The following is a 22283-nucleotide window of genomic DNA, read 5'->3' as shown; positions in this document are numbered from 1 at the left end:
TTTCCGTTTTAAATCTACCTCCTCTAATTCTGAGGCTGTGCCCACAGGTCCTAGTCTCCCCGCCTAACGGAAGCAACTTCTCAGCATCCACCCTCTCTAAGCCATGCATTATCTTGTAAGTTTCTATTAGATCTCCCCTCAACCTTCTAAACTCTAATGAATACAATCCCAGGATCCTCAGCTGTCCATCTTATGTTAGGCCTACCATTCCAGGGATCATCCGTGTAAATCTCCACTGGACACACTTCAGTGCCAGTATGTCCTTCCTGAGGTGTGGGGCCCAAAATTGGACACAGTATTCTATAAAGCACTATTTAGGCCCCATTTAAAGTCTCAAAAGCACATTGCTGCTTTTATATTCCAACCCTCTTGAGATAAGTGACAACATTACATTCGCTTTCTTAATCACGGACTCAACCTGCATGTTAACCTTTAGAGAATCCCAGACTAGCACTTCCATATCCTTTTGTACTTCGGCTTTATGAATTTTCTCACCATTTAGAAAATAGTTCATGCCTGCATTCTTTTTTCCAAAGTGCAAAACCTCGCATTTGCTCATGTTGAATTTCATCAGCCATTTCCTGGACCACTCTCCTAAACTTTCCAAATCTTTCTGCATCCTCCCCACTTCCTCAGTACTACCTGCCTGTCCACCTAACTTCGCATCATCGGCAAACTTCACCAGAATGCTCCCAGTCCCTTCATCCAGATCATTAATATATATAAAGTGATCAGCTGCGGCCCCAACACTGAACCCTGCGGGACACAACTTGTCACTGGTCGCCATTCCAAAAAAGAGCCTTTTATCCCAACTCTATCAGACAGCCAATCCTCAATCCATGCCAGTAGCTCACCTCGAACACCACGGGCCCTCACCTTACTCAGCAGCCTCCCGTGAGGCACCTTATCAAAGGCCTTTTGGAAGTCTAGGTAGATAACCTCCACTGGGTTTCCCTGCTCTAACCTGCTTGTTACCTCTTCAAAGAATTCTAACAGGTTTGTCAGGCACGACCTCCTCTTACCAAATCCATGCTGACTTGTTCTAATCTGACCCTGCACTTCCAGGAATTTAGAAATCTCATCCTTGACAATGGATTCTAGAATTTTACCAACTACTGAGGTTAGGCTAATCGGCCTATAATTTTCCATGTTTTGTCTTGATCCTTTCTTAAACAAGGGGGTTACAAAAGCAATTTTCCAATGATCTGGGACTTTCCCTGACTCCAGTGACTTTTGAAAAATCACAACCAATGCCTCCACTATTTCCTCAGCCACCTCCCTCAGAACTCTAGGATGTAGCCTATTGCAGGCTAAACTATTTGTGGTTACACCCCTGATTGGCAATAATCTGCCTTCACCTCACTAAGCACTCCTCCTCATTGACTTTCACACATGGCCATTTGTTTGACACACATGCAGTGTTTTTGCCATGTAAACTGCTGGCATACACTGAAAATGTGGCTACGATATAGCATGACATCCCTGAGCTACAAACCGAAGGGCTCAAGTGGAACCATGGAGTTATGAAGAAATGGTTGGATGATGGCCAGCACAGGCATTCAGCATCCAACCACCAAATAGACACTGATTTATAGGATGTGAATTTGTGTTGTTTTGAGTCTCTGAGAGCAAGAGGAGAACTGGAAGTGCCGTACAAATTGGGTAAGTTGTGGCTTTAATAAGATGCGAATGCATGGAAATAAGGTGAGTTGCCACTCAATGGTGAGATTCGAAGAAGTGGTGAAGTCACCATTTCAGGCATGAGACACAAAACAAAGGACTTTTTTTTGTCCTCCTTGGTCAAGAATCTGATTTTCTTTCCATTCTCACTGTATTTTCCTATCTGCCTGGCCATTACTTGTGCCACAGGTTAATACGAAAAACTGCCTATTGTGGTGTTAAGTCTGTTTGAATGAACCTAAGCAATTGGCAGAGTTTATCCCTGAACCTGTCAGCATTTAGCAGTGAATCAGGATTAAATGGGAGTCACATAGCTTTTTTAAGACTTCAAAAGGCAGTTGACAAACCTGATCCACAAGGTTGTTGGAAGGCTCCATATTGTCGGGCACCTTGTACCCATAGGACCTTTTAGGGAAGAAGAGAGCCACAGAAACTCACTCCATCAGTTTTACCTCCAACCTCAGTGCCCAGGCCTCCTTCAAGTTGCTGTCTACCCTCGCTCAGAGGCCCAAAAATTCCAACAAATGAACTTTGGTGAAATACTTGGAGCATTACTGACAGCAACCCCTGATCCTAGTGGTGTTGACTGCAGTAGAAAGCTGACAGGTGGGTAGGATTTCTACCACTTAGTTGTAAATTACATGGAAGGCCAACACTAACCAGTTAAATATCTTACAGTCACCTCATTTGTTTGAGATACATCACCGAATTGAAACTGATTTCCCATTAGTTATCTAACTAGTGGATGCGACTTGTGTCCAGGACATTAAATTTAATCCAATGTTGCAAAGTAATCCCTTGGTTGGTTGAAATATTTTGGAATGTCCTGTAGAGTACAAGTATTGGGTATGCAAGTTTTTTTTCTTTCAAGGGCTTGACAGACTGAAGCCACTCATTTTATATAGGTGACACAGGCTAAGCCAGCCTTTTTTGCCCATTCCAAGTTAACCTTGAGAAGTTGGTGGTGAGCTGTGTTCTTGAATCACTATAGTCCATTTGGGGTTGGTATACCCATAACAGCACTGGGAAGAGAGTTCTAGGATTTTGACTCAGTGAAACTGAAGAAATGGTGATATATTTCGAGGCCAAGATATTGGTGGTGTTCCCATGTATCTGCTACCCTGATCCTTCTCTATAGAAGCGGTCATGGGTTTGGAAGGTGCTGTTTTAAGGGGCCAATGTGGATTTTTGCAATTCATCTTGTCATTGGTGCACACTGTTAATATTGAGTGTTGGTGGTGGAGGGAGTGAATGTGTGTAGATGTGCTGCCAGTTTAATGGCTGTTGCGTGCTGGATGGTGAGAGAGTGCTCCGTCATACTCCGGACTTGTGCCTTATAGATGCTGGATAGGGTTTGGAGTCAGGTGAGTTACACTGCAGCTTCCTAGCCTCCAACCTGTTCTAATAGCCACTGAATGTATAGTGCTTGTCTGGCTAATGATAACCCTCAGATTGTTGGTAGTGGGGTTTTCAGTGATGGTAACACATTTGAATGTCAAGAGAGACCATGGTTAGATTTTCTGTTGTTGAAGATGGTCATTGGTGGCATTTGTGTGGTATGAATGTTACTTACCACTTGTCACGTCAAGCCTGGATATTGTCCAGGTCCTGCTGCTTTTGGGCATGAACTGCTTCATTATCTGAAGAATCAGGAGATGACAAACAGTACATATTCTGCTGAGGTTTTTATAGTTTTCCAAAGGCTTTTCTTAATATAAACCAAGCATTTACTCATTTCAGACATGCTACTAGTTCTCCTGAATTCTTTTCTACATTAGTTCAAATTTGCCTCAGTACATTAACAGGAGAGAATAGAATTCAAATATTGCAGGGTATATTCATTAAGCTGAAGATGGTACAGAAAAGGTGAAGTCAAACTTGACTTTTTTTGGAAGTACAATAAAGTAAATCTTTACTTTTAAGAGAAGACAAATACAGACATTTTGAATGCATGACATTTTATTTTCCCCTTGTGCTGTACACAAAAGTTCTTTTCAACCGAATCACAATGATGGAATGTCGTAACATTCAAACAATGCATAAATTGTCCCTCTGAACATTAGCAGAAGCATTTAACATGGAACTTACAACAAAAAAATGCCCAAGTTGACAAACTGAATTCCAGTTTTGTTGCGCACACAATGCAGAAACCCAAACTTTTTTGTGGAAACTCTCGTCAGAAACTGTACATAAGAGTACACCTGTTAAGGCCATGCTGTTACATGCCATGCAAACTTCAGTGATGGGTATGTGGCAGGAGAGGAGAAAGGAATCACCTACTCCAGTCTTTTAAATACAACAAAAAAAAGGAGAGCAAGAGGGCTTACATTTACACACAGCACATCCAAGCTTCAGCTACTCAAAATACCACCTTTAGCATCGCTCTTTAGTGTTTTGAACATATTCTTCCAAACAATTTCCCCCGAACATTTGGCAACAGACGCATTTGTTAATACATGGAGATAAAATATAAATAGTTTTGTTGAGCATTTTTACAAACATAATAATGTTAAATTTACAGCCTAATGCAGCATTTTGTTCTTTATTCCCCACAAGGGAGAATGCAGTTAATTACTGGTCCAAATAAAGGATTACTAATCTACACACATTATTAACCATTTACATTATCTTGATTTTTCTTCCTCCTCTTCCCACACTTCCCATTCCCACATGAAAAAAATGTGCACTTCAGCAATTAAATAGTTCTAAAACAGCAGCCACAGATTAAAAGAGATTATAGTCATGTTGAATGTAAATGAGCAATCAACTTTCAATATTTTAGTGCATTTCAAAAGATTGACAAATGTTTTCCAATTATGCAAACTTAGCACAAATTAAAATAATGATAAATAGATGCAACTAATTACCTGAGTAGACTGCAAGAAAAACTAGCAAATCATTCAACAAACTTAGCAAATTCAATAAACAGCGGCAGTGAAAATTTTAATGAAGGCGTACACGTACTTTCATTTTATATCCTTTTGCTCAGCAGGATTATACCTCTGTTTCATTTAGGATACATTAAATAATTCCAGGCTAGTATTAATGTTTTATTCTTTTCAAGCTTGATCTCTTGCAAGGACAGTGACAGATTGCACAGCTAACAGAGCGGCACATGGCATGCATCATGGACTTTGGTTAAAACCGGGAATTGTGATAAAACAGCCAGTTACTTATATTTGATGCCATTATTTTAAAAGTTGTCAAGGAATTAAAGCACAATATATATTTGGCTGTCAATTCCCTCATGAATTTGCTGCAGAATTGCTTTATACCATTACACCCTGGTGCAAAATAAGTGGTATTATTCTGGAATTAGTATTATAGCTAATTGAGATATTTAATGGAATGTCTGCATTAATGTGACACAATTGTGAGAAAATGATTTAATGCATTCACCACAGACTTCCAGTGATGTAGCCTCCATACTAAAATATAAGGGTTTAATAATAAGACCTAGTCAGAGAGTAGATAATATATATATAATATATATATACACACACATATGTTATAAAAAATAAAAATGTAGCTGTGAACAAGGGCAGCAAGTCATTAAATTTAAGAACAGAAAGCCATCCATATGCTCAAAATCAAGTGCTCAATTTACACTTGAATGTCACCCAGAATGGCTGCTTTCTGCCATTTGCTACCACATACTCGAGAAATACAGACACAGACACACACACACACACACACACACACTTGGATATTTGATGTGAAAGCTCCCAGTACAGAATGAACGCAGTTTCTGTTTAATAATTAGCTAGTATGTTTTATTCCTAAATTCATGAGCAGCTAGCTACATTCTCCATTATTTGTGTCTGCATATCAAAAATGTGCAATCGTCTGTTTAATTTATTAGTTTTATGATAACACTGTTTGATTCCTTTATGACTAGATCACAGCACAATGAAAGTCAGAGGAAATCCTGGGTATAAAACTGCACATATTCTTCCACGTTCAGTTTACTTAAATAACCTGGGGCAGGAAAAGGCAACAAACAAAAACAATCTTCAACAGGCCACTCCCATCCTAAAAAGTAAACTTAGCGAGTTAACATAGGAACTCATCTGAATCCAGTTCCAATTGGATTTGTAGATCCAAAGAGCAGCTGTTACTGCAAATAGCGATAAACTTTAAAGCAATGATTTCCAGAGTCAGCTACTACTACATGACCATCTGAGGTTAATGCTAGACCTTGAGGTCCATAAAGAGGATCAGCTGAGGTGTTAATATAAGAGAGAAATGATCCACTTCCATCAAAAACCTGTTTAAAATACAAATAAATCAGAATTTAAAGCGAGCACACAAAGATTAATTTTAGATTTTCCTTCTGTTTATTCAAAACTACAGAATTTTTAATAGTATAGTTCAATCTGTGTTTACCAATTTTGTAGTATTAATTAGCTGAGGAACAAGTTGGTGACAAAAATACAAGATAGAACGTAGAACAGTACAGGCCCTTCGGCCCGCAGTGTTGTGCCGAACCTTTACCCTAAACCTAAGGTGTAACCTCCATCCCTCCTTATACTATCATCCATATGCCTGTCTAATAGCTGCTTAAATGCCCCTAATGAGGCCAACTCCACTACCTTCTCAAGCAACGCATTCCATGCCCCTACCACTCTGAGTAAAGAACTTACCTCTGATGTCTCCCCTATATCTACCTCCACTCACTCTAAAACTATGCCCCCTCGTAATAGCTACCTCCACCCTAGGAAAGAGTCTGACTGTCCACTGCATCTATACATCTGATAATTTTTTAAACCTCTATCAAGTCACCTCTCATCCTTCATCATTCTAAAGAGAAAAGCCCTAGATCTCTCAACCTTTCCTTGTAAGGCCTTCCCTCCATTCAAGGCAACATCCTGGTACATCTCCTCTGCACCTTTTCCGATGCTTCCACATCTTTCCCGCAATGAGGTGACCAGAATTGGACACAATACTCCAGATCTGGCCAAACCAGGCTTGATATGTAACTTTGTCATTAAACCTGTATTCACATTACCTGTATCCGACTGTTTCCCCAGTCAGCAACTATAATATTTCCATTGGAATCCACTGCCACTCCTGTGGGAGCATTAAACTGGCCATTGCCTTCTCCATTGGAACCAAACTTTAACACAAACTCGCCATCTGTGTTAAATACCTATATTTAAAATGAGATATGTTGCACATATTAAAAATTCTGACAATATTGGAACATTTTAAACTAATACTTAGGGTAGAAGTTTCTGACACGAAATCAAGACAGAATGGCAAAAAAAAGGTTATGAAGAATAATCAGATTGAACTTGAAAAACTAACCCTGTTTCTCTCTCCATGAATGCTGCCAAGCCTGTTGAGTATATCTAGCAGTTTCCTACATTTTCTTTTAAGATCTCCAGCATTGCTTTTAGTGTAGATAAAATGATAGACTGTCACACAATACTGTTATCTCCATTCCCAATTTTAACTTGCCCACAAATGGGGATGGAGGTAGAGTGAAAGCAAGTCAATTGCGTTGTTAATTTGCACAGATGGAGGTCATTAGGGAGCCTCTTAAGTGTTAACTTCTGACTGCTCCAGATTTTCAAGGAACATAGCAGTTAGGTATTCCCAAACTGACCGGCCACAGTCTGACAGAAGTGATAAAAGGGAATGGTTGAAATTTAGACCTAGTGCAAAAATGGGAAACTTTGAACAAGAAATGACTGTGCAATAATAACATTTTACTAACCAACCTTCTTTAGCCTAAGTCCCAGCTTTTCATTGACTCTGACGATGTCAAAGAAGGTTTTTTTTAAGATAATATCATACAGGGACAGCAGCTGCTGAAATTTAGGCTGCAAAGTGACCCATTTCTCCAGAGTTCCATCTCAGTTTTCACTCAGTCCCACTCCAACCATGAGGTGGATTCATCTCTAATATTATTAAGACCCCAACCCAGTGAAATTTTGTTTCAAGGCATTTGAGGGACAGAGCAGGGCCAAAAATAAAAAGATCACTGCTGCCCTCCAATGGGAAAGTCTGGTTCTTTGGTGTTCAATAAAATTATTTTGTCTTTACACAGATTGTAATCAAGTTAAAAATCTGTTTGGCCTTACTTTTGCCTGTGCATGAATCCTTAATTCATTTCAGTGAACTGAACCCATTGAAAACCCAAAGCAGTTAAAAATCATAGATAACAAAGTGTGGAGCTGGATGAACACAGCAGGCCAAGTAGCATCTCAGGAGCACAAAAGCTGACGTTTCGGGCCTAGACCCTTCATCAGACCCTCTCTGAGCATAGGGAAGTGGGTGTGGGTCTTGATGGAATACTGTGAGGGTCAGTGTGGATCCAATGGCCCTTCAAATAAAAACAAACCTGGTTTAGCTTTGAAACAAATATTGCAACTAATATAGTTTAAGTGTGCAAAGAAATGCCATTTTCATTATTTGTCCAGGGATTTGCACTGTACTGCAGTGGATGAATAAAAACTTTATTTAACACAGTTTCAGGTTTGCTTCAGTGTCACATAAATGTTAGTTTGGAGAATATATGGATAGAAGAGCATATGCATGATCATTCATTATTATTAGTAATAGCACAACCAGACCAAAATAGATAATTTGGGATAATGAGCTAATAGTCAGTGATAAATAGTCCTTCAATATCCCTTATTCTTCTAAACTCCAGTGAATATAGTCATAAGCAATCTAGTCTCTCTTCATACATCAGTATTGCCGTTCCAAGAATCAGTCTATTAAAAGTTTATTCTCTCTTCACAGCCAAAACAACCTTACTGCAATGAGGAGATCAAAACCGTACACAATACTGCAGGTGTGGTCGCAGCAAAATAGTGTACAATTGCAATAAACTTCCCTGCTCCCACACTTGAACACGCTCACTCTGAAGGCCAAAATGTCATTCGCCTTCTTCTCTGCTGCTGCACCTGCACGTATATTTTCAGTCTCGTTGTAACTCCCCCTCTCCCAATCTATTGCCATGCAGATAATAAACTGCCTTCCTGTTTTTGCTACCAAAGTGGATAACCTCCCATTTATCCACTTTATGCTTCATTTGGCAGGCATATGTCCACCTAGTCACCTTGTCCAAATCACATTGAAACATCTCTGCATCCACTTCACAGTTCACCCTCTCCTTAGCTTTGTGACCTCTGCAAACTTGAAGATATTAAGTTTAGTTTCCTTATCTATATCGTTTATACATTTTACCAGTAGCTGGGATCCAAGCAATGATCCCTACAGTATCCCACTAGTCACTGTCTGTCAATTAAAAAAGATCCATTTATTCTTCCTCAGTCTCCTGTCTGCCAGTTGTTTGCCGAATTCAGTATGCCAACCCCAATCCCATGTGCTTTAACTTTACATGCTAATTTTTTAAGTGTGACTTTTTTGAAAGCCCAAATAAACTACATCCATTGGCTATCCTTTATCCCAGTTATAATCCTTGAAAATTTCTAGTAAATTTATGGAATTAGAGCAGCAAGTCAGATAGCATGCTATTTTATGATAAAATCTCATTTCACTCTGGACTGTTAGAAGGCTGCGTTGTAAATACAACTGTCAATTATTGAAGATAAGTAATTAAATGTAAGCTCCTATTAAAAACATTCACATCATAAAGACGACATTATTTCCAATTATTAAAATACAGCAAATCTACAAGGCAAAAGGCGGCAGTGGAACCTGTGCCCAAAATCTAAAATACCCAGAATATAAGCTGGAAGAGGAGAAGAAAATAAATTGCACAACTCTCTTATCACTGGGAACCAAGTTTCAACCCACCTCAATAACGGAATGCAATGCTTCCCCTTTCTGTTAGAAATTCCACATAATAAATGATGACAGTCTTATTTTTTTTCTAGTATCTAATTCAATACCATTATTGCAGTACAAGTTGGCAATCTCACAACCTGCAAAAATGGTTAATATGAAAAATAGAATTTGACATCTGGAGCAGAGATGCTTTTAAGCTGGTCTTAATGTGCACTGACAGTTCAGGAAGTAACATTTTAAAGAAAACAGCAATGATATCCAAGACCTCAGTTGAGTTTCCAAGTCAGAGCTGTACCGTTTTGTCTTGATTTGTAAAGAAATTGAATTGCGTAGAAGAGCATTTCCAGCTCTGTGTAGCTGCTCATCTTTAATCAAGTTGGGTCTAACAGATTAGCAAGTTGTAAAGCTTTGTATACCTTAACAGAATGATTATGAAAATCTGTAACAATGATTTCATTATTGTTGTTGACTGCTGCAAAATGAGGCCCTGGAAGAGAAAAGAAAAAGAGGGAAATTAGCGACATAGTCATTATGTTTTTTTAAAAAAAAAAAAAAAAAAAAAAAATCGAACAATTAGTTTTGAGTCACAGAATGTGCACTAACACAACCACATGGCCTTCTTTGAAATACTAGTTTGGGTTGATATAGGTGGGTTGGATGAAAAGTAAATGGTATATGGAACATTTCGTTTTATAAAATTTGTATGGAGGAACCAAAGCTGCATTTCGATAAACTCAATTCCTGAACAAAAGCCCCCTGATTTTGGAAAAAAAGTTTACCAAATCAAAATGTTGTGGTATTTCTGAAGCTTGGAGTAGTTTACCACAGGGAGCATTTGAGGAAAGGACCATCATTTTATTTAAAAAGAAGTTGTGGGTAAATATCTGAAATAAGTTAATAAAATGCTGTTATTTTCTCCCCTAAGGAATGGGATTAGTTCTGGATTGTTCTCTAACAAAGCTCATGCGGGCACGTTATACAAAATGGTTTTCCTCTGTAATAGCAATCTTCACAATTCTAATGACAACGTGGAATGTGGTTAATGGTAACTCTGAGGGTCTGACAATGGGAAAGCATAGTATACGTTAGTTAGTTAATTGGAAAATGAAAGCACCACTTTCAAAAGACTACCAAATTAAATCTCTTGCTTGTAATATTGTAATGGATTGGTATGGTTTCTGTTGGACTCCTTTCTCTTGACATCTCCTAAAACCATTGAAGTTCATCACTTACTAAACAGCCATTTAGCATCACAATGAATATAGCTTCTGACCATGTAAATATCATGGCTGTTAGACCTCTGCAGAGTAGATGTAGCAGACAACTGGAACATCAAAAGAAGTCAAACAATTCCAAATGTGAGGTGCATATTTTTAAAAAGGGAAGATAACTTGTATGGAAGTGGTTGACATGTGTGCACATAATTCCTTTGTGACAGAAAAATGATAAGTCTGCTAATACCTTGAGCATCAAATAATCTGCAAAAAAAAACACAAAAAGAGTAATTTGCCCTGAACATTAAGATTGTAACATAATATCTGCATGAAATTAATTTTCCTCTCTAAAATGATGCTCCTCCAATAAAAGATATTTGTGTCGTAAATCAGTCAGCAAGTACTACTTTCTCCAAATAGGGTGTTCAAAAAATCTTTAAATCAAACCAAAAAAGCTAAACAATTTCTGGGAATGATGCTTGAGACAACTGCAATCAAATGAGAATATAACAGGTTAAGGAAAATAAGTTAATATATATTTTGTTTAAAGCAACATATTTCTTTAGGCCAATATTCTGGATTGAAAATTCAATTGCTATAAAGTTCCTAACAATGAATACCATCTTTACTAAGCTAAATGGTTACATTCATATTCTTCTGCTGCAAGGAACTGTTGCGAAAAAACAACAAATAAATATTCTGGAGCATTCTACAATTAATGTCCTAAATATTGACTTTTTTGATCTTGAATTACAACCACATTAATCTTAGACACCATAAATTCCCCACATAAACACAAAAAACAGCACAATGGAAAAAGACAGATCAGACATAAGAATAATAAAGCATGGACCTGGAGGAATGCAGCTGACCAGGCAGCATCAGAGGAACAGGAAAGCTGACATTTCGGGTCGGGACCATTCTTAGCAAAATCTGAACCCGACCCGAAATGTCAGCTTTCCTGTTCCTCTGATGCTGCCTGGTCTGCTGCATTCCTCCAGCTCCACACTTTGTTATTACAGAACAAGCAACCTTCTTTTGAAAAAGAGCAAGAGTATTAAATTAAAATATATGGATCTATAATAAACTTAAACACATTTTGGCAAGACATTATACCTCCTATGATGCCATGTGTCTACTGCTATTATAAAAATAAAGATACCACTCTAGGGCACAACATGAGATACCAGGAAAATTTCCATTCCACTGGGTGGATGCTATATTCTCTAACAGATTACTAAACTTCAGAGCATAATGATGCCACTGTTAATCATTTCCAGAGTCTCTCCCCCCCTACTCAATGTTGAAAACATGCAATTTCCGTGGTATTGGAGGCAAACACTAGTTACACAAATGAGAAGTATCTATTTAGGTAGCATCACCTGAACAACTGATTTGGCAAATGTCATACGAGGGTATTTTTAAAAAGCACAGACTGTTTGTTCATTGTTGTAGAGATTAGATGAGCTGCTCAGGTAACCTATGATCTAACTGTGACCTCAGTAGTTGCGCTAGTATTCTGGTAGAAGAAGAGGGCATAGCTTTGTAGCCTTACCATCTTGTAAAGACTGTAAATAAACATTTAAGAGTAATTCAAAAGGTATGTCTTAAGCGTGTATACAGCTTGTAAATAATCAAGTTTATTTTTGGACAGGAGACAAAAAAGTGGTTATTCATTAAACAGGAGTCTGCACAATTCCTAGGTGTGTGATTTATCCCCCTCAGTTTGCTCTCCAGAACAGTTTTCAGCAAGCCTTAACTGACATGTATCTTTTCTTGGATCTATTAATCTTGTACTTAAGACAACTGATTAAATACATTTGGAAGGAATCATGCAGTTATCATCTTGTTCAGGACAAGAACAAGCATGCGGTAAATTTATGAAACATGTTTTGACCATGCAAAGTCTTCATGCAAATGTGTGCAGAAGAGGCAAGAAAGGGGGTTCAAGTATTACCATCAAGTGTACCTGCAAACTGCTTGTCACTGTTTCCTCGATTACCAAATTTTGTCACCAGCTTCCCATTAGGCTGAAAAATAAAGACGCAGCAAGCCTTGTTGTCCACCACAATTATATGACCATTCCGATCCACTGCAACACCTTTTGGTCCCAAAAGCTTCCCAGAGCCTAGCTTAGTCTGTCAGGAGAGAATGGAATGCAAACATATGAAGTTATTTGACATTTTTATTCTCAATTTCTCCCCTCAGCCAAATGAACACATTCTCCACCCCAGACTTCTTCCAAAGTCACTTTGTAAGTGACACAGTAAAACTGGAGGAATTTTAGGGAAGGTCGAGATTCTACCGCATTGGCCTTCCAAAAGGGTGCACCACCTTGATATCGCAGTATGGTGTGTTTTAATTGCTGTCTATGGGGTAGGTAAAATGGAGTTTTACTTTGACTACTTTGGAAACAGCCAATAGAGAGTGACAATTTCACAAGTTAAGGGGTATCCAAATGCACAAAATATGTGGGAAAAAGTCTTCTTTACAAAATGTGTATGTTATGTAAGGCATACATTCTTTTTTCGCGTTAGAATCCTAGCATCATGACTGGGATCAGAAAGGCACCGTTTAGACCATTATGCCTAGTGTCAGCTATTTGAAAAGCCTGTTCAATCAGTCCCATTTTCCTATGTACATTTTTGTTTTTCAACTATTTAGCTAATTCTCTTTGCTAAGTTGCTATCAAATCTGCATCCACCACCCTTATCAAGTTGAACGAGTAGCTGCACAAAGAAAAAATCAGAAGCCCCTAAAGGGAAAAGACACGCAATTATACATTCCTGGGTTTTCAAATCACCAGCATAGGTAATGGAAGCTAGGAGAAATGCTGGCTTCAAGTGCCTAACTCAGGATAAAGAACTCACAAAGATCTTCATCTGTTGGGTGCAGGTACATGTTTAGTGGAGTTAGTTGACTTGAATAAGAGATTAGAGACAGTCACAGAGGCTGCTTTGTGTTGAGACAGGCTATTTAAAAAATGCATTACCTCGTGAATGTGGCAAGAACTCTCAGTGGTCAATAGTATGCCCCTGCCCTCTTCCCTGACCCATGTGCGGCACCTCATTTATATATTCTTGGCTGAGAGCCTAGAAATCCATTACTCTGTTCATTAGCTCCAAAAACAAATTAACATTATTGAATGGATGGCTATCGCTCTCCTTTTCTGCTGTCAATTGCATTATGTTTATTTGCACAAGATTAAAGGTTTAGTGTTTGCATTCAAAGGCACTGGCTGATAGTCACTTTGTCTTTAAAAAAGGCAAGTAGTAATGAATAAATGTCTGTCTTCTTAGAGTTTGTAAACACGTCCTATTGTCACCATAAGATTCATTGACCACCTGTATAAACTATACACTTACAGCATCAAGACACACAGAAATGCCACTGCTTGCTAACATAAGAGCCACCTTTTGAACTCGCGTTTCAAAGGTTGTCTCTTGCAGATACAGTTCATGATCCCAGAAGTGGCTTGACCCATGACCCTTCAAAAAGCTGGCTCAACTCATAACCAGTTGCTCTGCAATTTTTAATGTCCATCTCTGCAATGCAGCCAGCCAGATCAGGGGGACTGGGTATGGGCACCCTGAACCAGCTTGCATCCTTAGAACGCACTCCTGAAAATTAGAAAGCTTAGGAATGTGTTCAGAAATCCCAGAATCTGGATCGGCCTGACATTTTTAAGGTTATTCATCCTATCTTGGCAAAAATCCAAGTCAATGTTTTTCACAGTGTTTGGGATGTCCTAAGTATTTTACAGTCAATTCTTTTGACAAGTAGTGACTGCTGCTATGGAGACAATTTCTGCACAAGATTTTCCAAACAGCAAAGCAATATTTACGATAAAATCATTTTGTTTGGTATTGAGGGGTGATGAGATAATGAGGACACTATGGATATTTTCCCTGCTCAACTTCAAAATAGTGTCAGTGAATCTTTAAACAGCCACCTGAGAAAGCACATGGGGGTCTTGTTTACTGTAGTATTTCCTCAGTATTATATGGATTATGAGCCTTAATTTGCTTTCAGTTACCTGGACGGGGACTTGAAGCCACAACTGATGTGGGGGAGAACCACGGATAACTTCAAAGTAACTTGCATTTATTTAAAAACATTTGAGGAAAACAATCTTTGAGAAAATCAGCTCAAGACCATAACATTAAATAAAAGGTCCACCTAGCTCAAAACCTTGATGGGGGATTTGTTCTGAAGACAAGTAAATCTAAACTAAAATCAAGGGTAATCAAAAGAATAAGTCAAATATTTAATTCATATCTGAAGTATTGGGAGAAACATAATTTAGCTTTAATGCCCAAGTTTTGTCTGTCACCACATTAACAATGGACATCAGAAAATTACAAGGGGCATCTTGCAGCACAACAGATAGCATCCTTATCTCAGAGCCAGAAGCTCAGAGTTTAAATTCCATACTAGGTTTTGGTACTCATGGATAATGCATTCATAATGCAGCAAAACCGGTCATTAACCCCCAAATCCTATTGGCCTGTTGGAATGAACAGGAGAGACATCTGCCTGAACAGCCGTGCTTGATAAGAAGTGGCACACTCAAGCTATAGATCCTCTGACATCTGGCTGTGACTGGTTCCAGGAAGTGTGGACGATGCAAGCACAGACCAAAGTCAGTGCTTTGTCAGCCTCATGTATCACCAGAAGAGATGATTTAAGAGATCTTGTGCATTTGGGATGAAAAAGGGAGAAAAATCATTTCCACTGGCTCTTCTGAGGTGTAGCATATGTGGCTTTTTGATTCCTGAAGGCTGCCAAAATAAACAATATTTGAATGCAAATTTCAAGTTAATGTTTCGTATTCTCAAATTACAAGAATCTGTGAGAGCACCAGAGACTGTAATCCTGTGTACACTCCCATGCTTCCCATAGCTTCTGACCAGCAAATGATGAGCACTTTAATCTCACTATATCTAATTTCCCTAATGAACCAAATATGATATTCTAGTGAAGCATAGTCAATAAGACATGCAACTCAAACTAAACAGTTGCAATCCTTGAAATTGTGCTTTTTGATGTAGGCTACATGCATTCCTGCCTCGAATAGATTTTTTTTTATTTACAAACTTCCTATGATTGAAGAGGAAAGCAAAACCCCTTGGCCCGTTTTAACTGCCTTCCATCCCTATAGAATTTTGATTCTATCTCAATCTTCAGTGCATTATATCACATGATGTCTAATTTCAAAGAAACATATCAAATGCCCATTTTAGTGCAGATTTCTTTAACCAGTACCCATCTAGACCATAACGCAAGAGCAGAATTAGGCCACTCAGCTCATCAAATCTGCTCTGAAAATTGATCATGGCTGATAGTGGGATTGAGAAAACTGTCTCCCTGTAACCCTTGATCCCCTTTCTAATCAAGAACATATCTCAGTCTTAAATACACTAAATGACTTGGGCTCCATAGACTTCTATGGAAATGAGTTCCACAGAGTCCCCACCCTCTGAAGAAATTCCTCCTCATCTCAGTTCTAAAGGGTTGTCTCCTCACCCTAAGGCTGTGCCCTCAGGTCATAGTCTCTCTTACTAGTGGAACATCTTTTCCATGCCCACACTATCCCCTTCTAAACTCCATTGAGTACCAACACAGAGTCCTCAACTGCTTCTCAGATGAGAAGTCCTTCGTTCCTCAGATCATTCTTGTAAACCTCCTCTGAACTCATTTCAAGGCCAGCATATCTTTCTTTAGATACAAACCCAAACAGTTCACAATATTTCAAATGCAATCTGACCAGAGCTTTATACAGCCTGGCAGTACGTACCTGCTCTTGTATGCTAGTCCTTTTGAAATGAAAGTCAACATTGTATTTGCTTTCCTAACTGCCAATGGAACCTTAACTTTAAGCAAATCCCAAACTAGGACTTCCAAGTCCCTTTGAACTTCAGAATTCGGAAGCCTTTCCTCATTTAGAAAATAGTCTATGCTTCTATTCCTCCCATTAAATTGTGTAACCTCAGACCTTCCCAAGTTATATTCCATCTGCCACTTCTTTACCCTCTCTCCTAGCCTGTTCAAGTCCTTCTGCAGCCTCCCCGTTTCTTCAACACTACCTGCCCATCCATCTTTGTCTCATCTGCAAACTTAGCAATAATGCCCTTAATTCCTTCATCCAGATTGTTTATGTATGAGTAGTTGTGATCCCAACACTGATTTAAATCTGATTTTTTTAAACCATATGTTATCTAAAAAACTAGAAATTGTCATTGCACTGGACTGATTATGTACACTTTAAAAACAAAGACTGCACCAATATTATAATAACACAATCCATCTATCATAGAATCCTACAGCGTGGAAACAGGTCATTCAGCCCATCAAGTCCACACTAACTCTCTGAAGAGCATTCCACCCTATTCCTGTAATCCTGCATTTCCTATGGCTAATGCACCTAACCTGCACCTTCTTGGACTGTGGGCACCTGGAGGAAACCCACACAGACATGGGGAGAATTTGCAATCTCCACACAGAAGCTGGGATCAAACCTTGGTCCCTGACGTTGTGGAGCAGCAATATAGGCGCTATGCACACAATCTTGAATGATGGATTCAGTGAAAACTTCATTAAATTTTCTTTAGAGTTGTTTAACGAACAATAAACAAAAATATTAGCCAAATATTTTGGCCATATTTACATGCAGACATGCACAGAACTCCATTAATTAACTGCCACGACAAAAGACAATCTGCTCACCTTGAATTTCCCATCTGGTGAAAAAATGCTCACCCACTTGTTGTCATAATCAGCGATGATGATGTCACCACTCGGGTGTACAGCTACTCCTGTTGGACGCTGCAGCTGCCCAGGAGATCGGCCACGAACACCAAACCGGTTTTTAAATTGTCCATCATTGGAGAAAATCTAGAACACGAGTTTAATACATCTTAATCAAAGTTGAAATAATGAATAAATATAATATTGTATGATTTTCTAATAATAAAACATCTCTATCTGGTTTTATTTTCACACACAGATCACAGTCAGTCAGGCCTAATGAAGAACCCAGAAAGATAGTCTGTACCATTCCATAAGGAAACCCCGCTTTGAACGGTGCATTAATAATGTCAGGCTGGATTTCCCAAGGAATAGCAATCTTAGACAGATTGCTACTCCACTTCCTCATTTGTGCTGTATGAAAGAGCATCGTATTTCTGATATAATAAAATGTGAGGCTGGATGAACACAGCAGGCCAAGCAGCATCTCAGGAGCACAAAAGCTGACGTTTCGGGCCTAGACCTCTCTGATGAAGGGTCTAGGCCCGAAACGTCAGCTTTTGTGCTCCTGAGATGCTGCTTGGCCTGCTGTGTTCATCCAGCCTCACATTTTATTATCTTGGAATCTCCAGCATCTGCAGTTCCCATTATCTCTCGTATTTCTGATAGGTGACTCCGGTTTCTTTCAGTGACGCGTAACCGTACTCCCATTCTGATGGGTTTCTCGTAGCATAGAACAGGAAAGGCAAGCCACACCCCCTTTTGTTTTTATATAAACAGCCGTCGGTTTTGTCGCATTCTGTGATTTAAACAATCCAGCATCATAGACAGTCACTTTGACAGCCGGTGTGAAAGGCAAGTACGGAAGGTATGGGAGAGAATAGGGTACCGGGAGAGTAAATTGTCAGGTGGATGAAGTGCCAGGATGCAAGGTGGTAAACACTTCATTCAAGTGCAGTCTTCAGAGTAGGTGAGAAATGTTCTGTCTGGAGTGGGTTGCAGGGGGGTGAAAATGGGTGGGCTCTGACAGCAGGAGCCTCCAAAGGGGAGGGGGTGCAGAGGGGAAGTCTAGAGCAATATGGGGGTCTGGGTGTAGGTAGTCTTGGGGGGGGTATCAGAGGTAATTTGGGTTAGTTGAACAGTTACTCAGATAATTAAATACTAGTCTAACTCCTAACTTGTCCTAAGTATTTACTTAACTGCAGAAGAACCCTCTTAATTTGCCAACATAAATTGATACTGTCAGAAGATTCTAAAAGTAGGGGAATCACAGAGGAATGTTCAATACTCAAGCTTGCATAACGGCAGCCAAATTGCTCTGTCCATTTCTGACACACTGCACTATGTTTGTGAGAACTTTAGCATGGGAGTTCAATGCATGCACCAGAAACAGTGTGCGAAGATTGTAATGGCCAACCATGTCCAATATTGATTTGGTGCTCAGTCTGCCATTTTGAACTGTACAGATTATGTTTTTGCCACTTCAAATATTTATAGCTGAAAAGGCATATGAAGATCAGCCCCTAACACACTGCATCTCCCTCTCCCCATTCCCCAGTCTGCTTCATTAGTCCTATTTAAAGACATCAACAATCAGACTTTCAGGTGAGGTGCTTTTCAGCTTCTTTTGCCACTTCAAGGTGAAACTACTATTCTCGCTGTTGTTGGAGGAAGTTTGAAAAGTGATTGGATTCAGGATTGGTGCTAGACTTTGCCAAAGAGTTCAGAGGAGTTTGAAGACCTGTCAGCAGAAAGCCTGGTGTCAGAATTTGGGGGTAAGAGAATCATAGAATAACTCAGTACAGAATGAGGCAATTCTGCTGAAAGCAATCTAAGAGCCCCACTGTTCTTCACTTTTTCCTCTGGGTGGTGATGGGGTGGGAGTTTGGAGATGCCCCTCAGTGTTGGCAGTGGCCTTCTTCCAAATGGTGGTGCCAACTGCATCCTTTGCAAACTGCTTTCATGAGGGCATTTCTTTCATCACCAGGCTTTCGATGAGCACCTCAAGCAGAAGATGAAGAGCCAGCCTGCAAGATTCCTCCATTTGGACTGGGCTGCTCATGATTCCAAATCCCAAAGTCATCCCTACTTCACCATTACTCAACAATTTTACAACTTTCCATTCCACTTCTGAGTTGATCAATGTTCTTTGGCTGGAATCCCAAAACAAAATGCATTCCTCAAAAACAATTCCAGTAATAACAATGTCACAACACAATAATACGGAAAGACTGACCATTCAGTGTTATGATTCCTCTTTCTGGCTGTCCTGAGGTCATCCTTACCTAGTCTAGCACTCCTACACAGTGCTACCCCATCATCTGCAGCATGGCTGATGAAGTGGAGAAATCTGCAAATGGCCTTGCATATACAGGATACACTAACAATTCACTAATGCTCCTTCAACAGCAACTTCCAAACCTGCAACACTTGCCAGATGGAAGGACAGGGGCAGTAGATACGTGGAAACACTGCTACTTGCAAGTTTTCCTCTAAGGCATATACCACTTTGGAAATATACTGTTGATCCTTCATTGCTGATAGGAAACAAGCTCAGGATTTTGTTCTAACAGCACTGTTGTGTACCTACACACAGTGGACTGCAGCAGGTCAGGGTGGCATCTGGAGCGTGAGAAGAACATGTGGAGCTGCAAAGCATTCACTCAAGATGGGCTGTGCAGGAAAATACTGTGAAAATCATTTAGCAGTTCAGGAGAATATATAACTAAGTAATGGCCACGCAACAGAGTGAAGTAGGACACACAACATAAGAATGGAGAAGTTTTGCAAAATATCCTCACCTGTACACATTGATTGTTACTGTCTGCAATCATGATCTTTCCACTGGTGGAAGTTGCCACTCCCTGTAAATTAGTGAATTCCCCTTTATTTCTTCCCTTAGTGCCTGCAAAACAAGTTACATGTGCAAGTCTTCATTTGGAAAGACATGTTGCATTACCTGATTCAGATTCAATCCTTAACAGGCAAAATTTCTACCAGGATGTTTATGGAAGAAGACCACACAAATCTATCAGGGGAACACTTAGTGACTCTACATCTATCTTTGTCACAGAGACAGCAATACACTGCTTGGAAAATTCTTCAAAGCAGATCCCACTGCTGACTGTGCAGTGGAAATTTCTATCCACATTTTCTCTAACAGAACGCAGTAATGCCTACATCAACAAATTCTTTTTGCCTCTTCTCACATGATTATAATTAAAATGCTAAGTGCCAGCAGCATACATACGAGATTGCAATTAGTGCCTGGGGATGCTTTACATTGATGAAACCCGCCATCAGCTAACAACATTGGGTCGATAGGTGATCTAATAAAGAGCCTGTTGGTCAAGCAGGGTGGCTGTGATGCAGAGCCTTATCTGCTCAGCCTCTCAGAACACAAGGATGATATGGATGTATTTCAAAATTAAATTTCTCTCATAATTATTTCACATTTCATGGGTTTCAATTTATTCATGTGTGCACCATTGATGAAGATTGTCTCAACAAAAACAGACAACTATATGTTCTGGCATCCAGATAGTTGGCACACAGTAATGGTTATGGGAGTGTTAAGGATAATTCGTTTATTGCAAAACAAAATTGTTGTGTTTCTGCATTCAGTCTTTGTTGAACATTTCTAACAGTGCCCAGTTTTATAGAAAACGGGTCACCATAGGCATTGTCAGGGGGAGGATGTCAGAGTAATTGTAGACAAGATATAGTGGATTTGCAAGACCAATGAGCTTGGCATGACAGATGTCAGTCACCTTTAAATAGCTGAATAAAATTCTTGTACACCAGTGACTACCTTGAAGGTAAGATTGAACATTATCTCAGAACCTGCCACAGGCCAGTTTAATGTTCGGCAAACCACATACCTACTGATGACTTGCCCTACTAAGTCACCCCATATGCACACTTGCTGCCCTTGAAAGCTTCAAACTCCCTCTGCCAAATGATTCAAATCTGACCTTCACTGTTGGTGGAGACAACAGTCATCTGTAAGAAGCAAGATGTATTCAATGTAAACTCAGCCAAGATCATTGTTGATACCCAAAGGGAACCCTGAGGAGATTTCAGTACAGGAATAAAGATGCTGCATTGCAGTTGTATAGAACCTTGGTGAGAACTCATGTTATGTATCAGCTACAATTTTGGTCCCTTAATCCAAGGAGGAATATATTTGCCATAAAGGCAATGGAGCATAGAGTCATCAGATGAACCACTGGGACAGCAGGTTTGTCTTAGGAACAGAGATTGAAGACACTGGGTCTGTGTTCCATAGAGTGTTGAAAAATGAGGGGCAATTTCACTGAAAGCTCTAATAGGGTGTGTCAAGTTGGACGTAGAGGAAATGGAGATGTTTCACCTGGTAGGGAGTCTAAAACCAGGGGATGTAGACTCAGGATAAGGGGAAGATGACTTAAAAATTGAGATAAGTAGGAATCTTTTCACTCAGAGGGTCCTGAAACTTTGGACTTTTCATTCCCAGAGTGTTTTGGAAGCTGAATCATTGATAAAACTGAAGACAGAAATGAAGTAGATTTGGGGAAACCCATAGCATCAAGTGACATACAGCTGAATGTTACATTTCTTTTTGCCTGAATTGCATCAAGTTCTTTGGAGGGTTTATTGCCACAGGGCTGAGTGAGTTTTCCAGCCATTTCTTACTAAACTCATCTCATTAATTACCTAACGTGTTCCTTGGTACCTCTCACATCCAGTTCTATCCTCATCTTGCCATGCAGAGTTCCTGGAATAATTCAACTCTCAGCTGATGTCTTCCAGAACACCAGAAATGGCTTGCTTCAGCGCTGTCTTTAAAAGTCTATTGTACACCCAGACAGGCGCGAACGTTCTGAAGCTACCCAGCTCTGT

The 22283-nt window shown here is 39.5% G+C and overlaps 1 protein-coding gene across 10 annotated transcripts in view; it reads right to left on the bottom strand.

Annotated features, from left to right (window-relative positions):
- Nucleotides 1–3621: 3621 nt before the first annotated feature.
- The window catches only part of trim2a (tripartite motif containing 2a), a 158908-nt gene continuing 140246 nt past the window's right edge, over nucleotides 3622–22283 (bottom strand). For 9 of the 10 annotated variants that reach the window (XM_048527621.1, XM_048527614.2, XM_048527671.1 and 6 more), the window contains 6 exons: nucleotides 20204–20307; nucleotides 17382–17549; nucleotides 12613–12793; nucleotides 9858–9928; nucleotides 6689–6829; nucleotides 3622–5947 (listed from right to left, as the gene is read on the bottom strand). In XM_048527621.1, the coding sequence (XP_048383578.1) occupies nucleotides 5795–5947; nucleotides 6689–6829; nucleotides 9858–9928; nucleotides 12613–12793; nucleotides 17382–17549; nucleotides 20204–20307 (818 nt within the window). In that variant the 3' untranslated portion in view covers nucleotides 3622–5794. The remainder of the gene's footprint in view (nucleotides 5948–6688; nucleotides 6830–9857; nucleotides 9929–12612; nucleotides 12794–17381; nucleotides 17550–20203; nucleotides 20308–22283) is intronic. The other variant, XM_048527681.2, reaches the window with a different exon arrangement.

Source organism: Stegostoma tigrinum, chromosome 1 (genome assembly GCF_030684315.1).
Source record: "Stegostoma tigrinum isolate sSteTig4 chromosome 1, sSteTig4.hap1, whole genome shotgun sequence".
Lineage (NCBI taxonomy): Eukaryota > Metazoa > Chordata > Chondrichthyes > Orectolobiformes > Stegostomatidae > Stegostoma > Stegostoma tigrinum.
The sequence above is the reverse complement of the archived record's forward strand: the minus strand, read 5'-3'. Positions and strand labels throughout refer to the sequence as shown.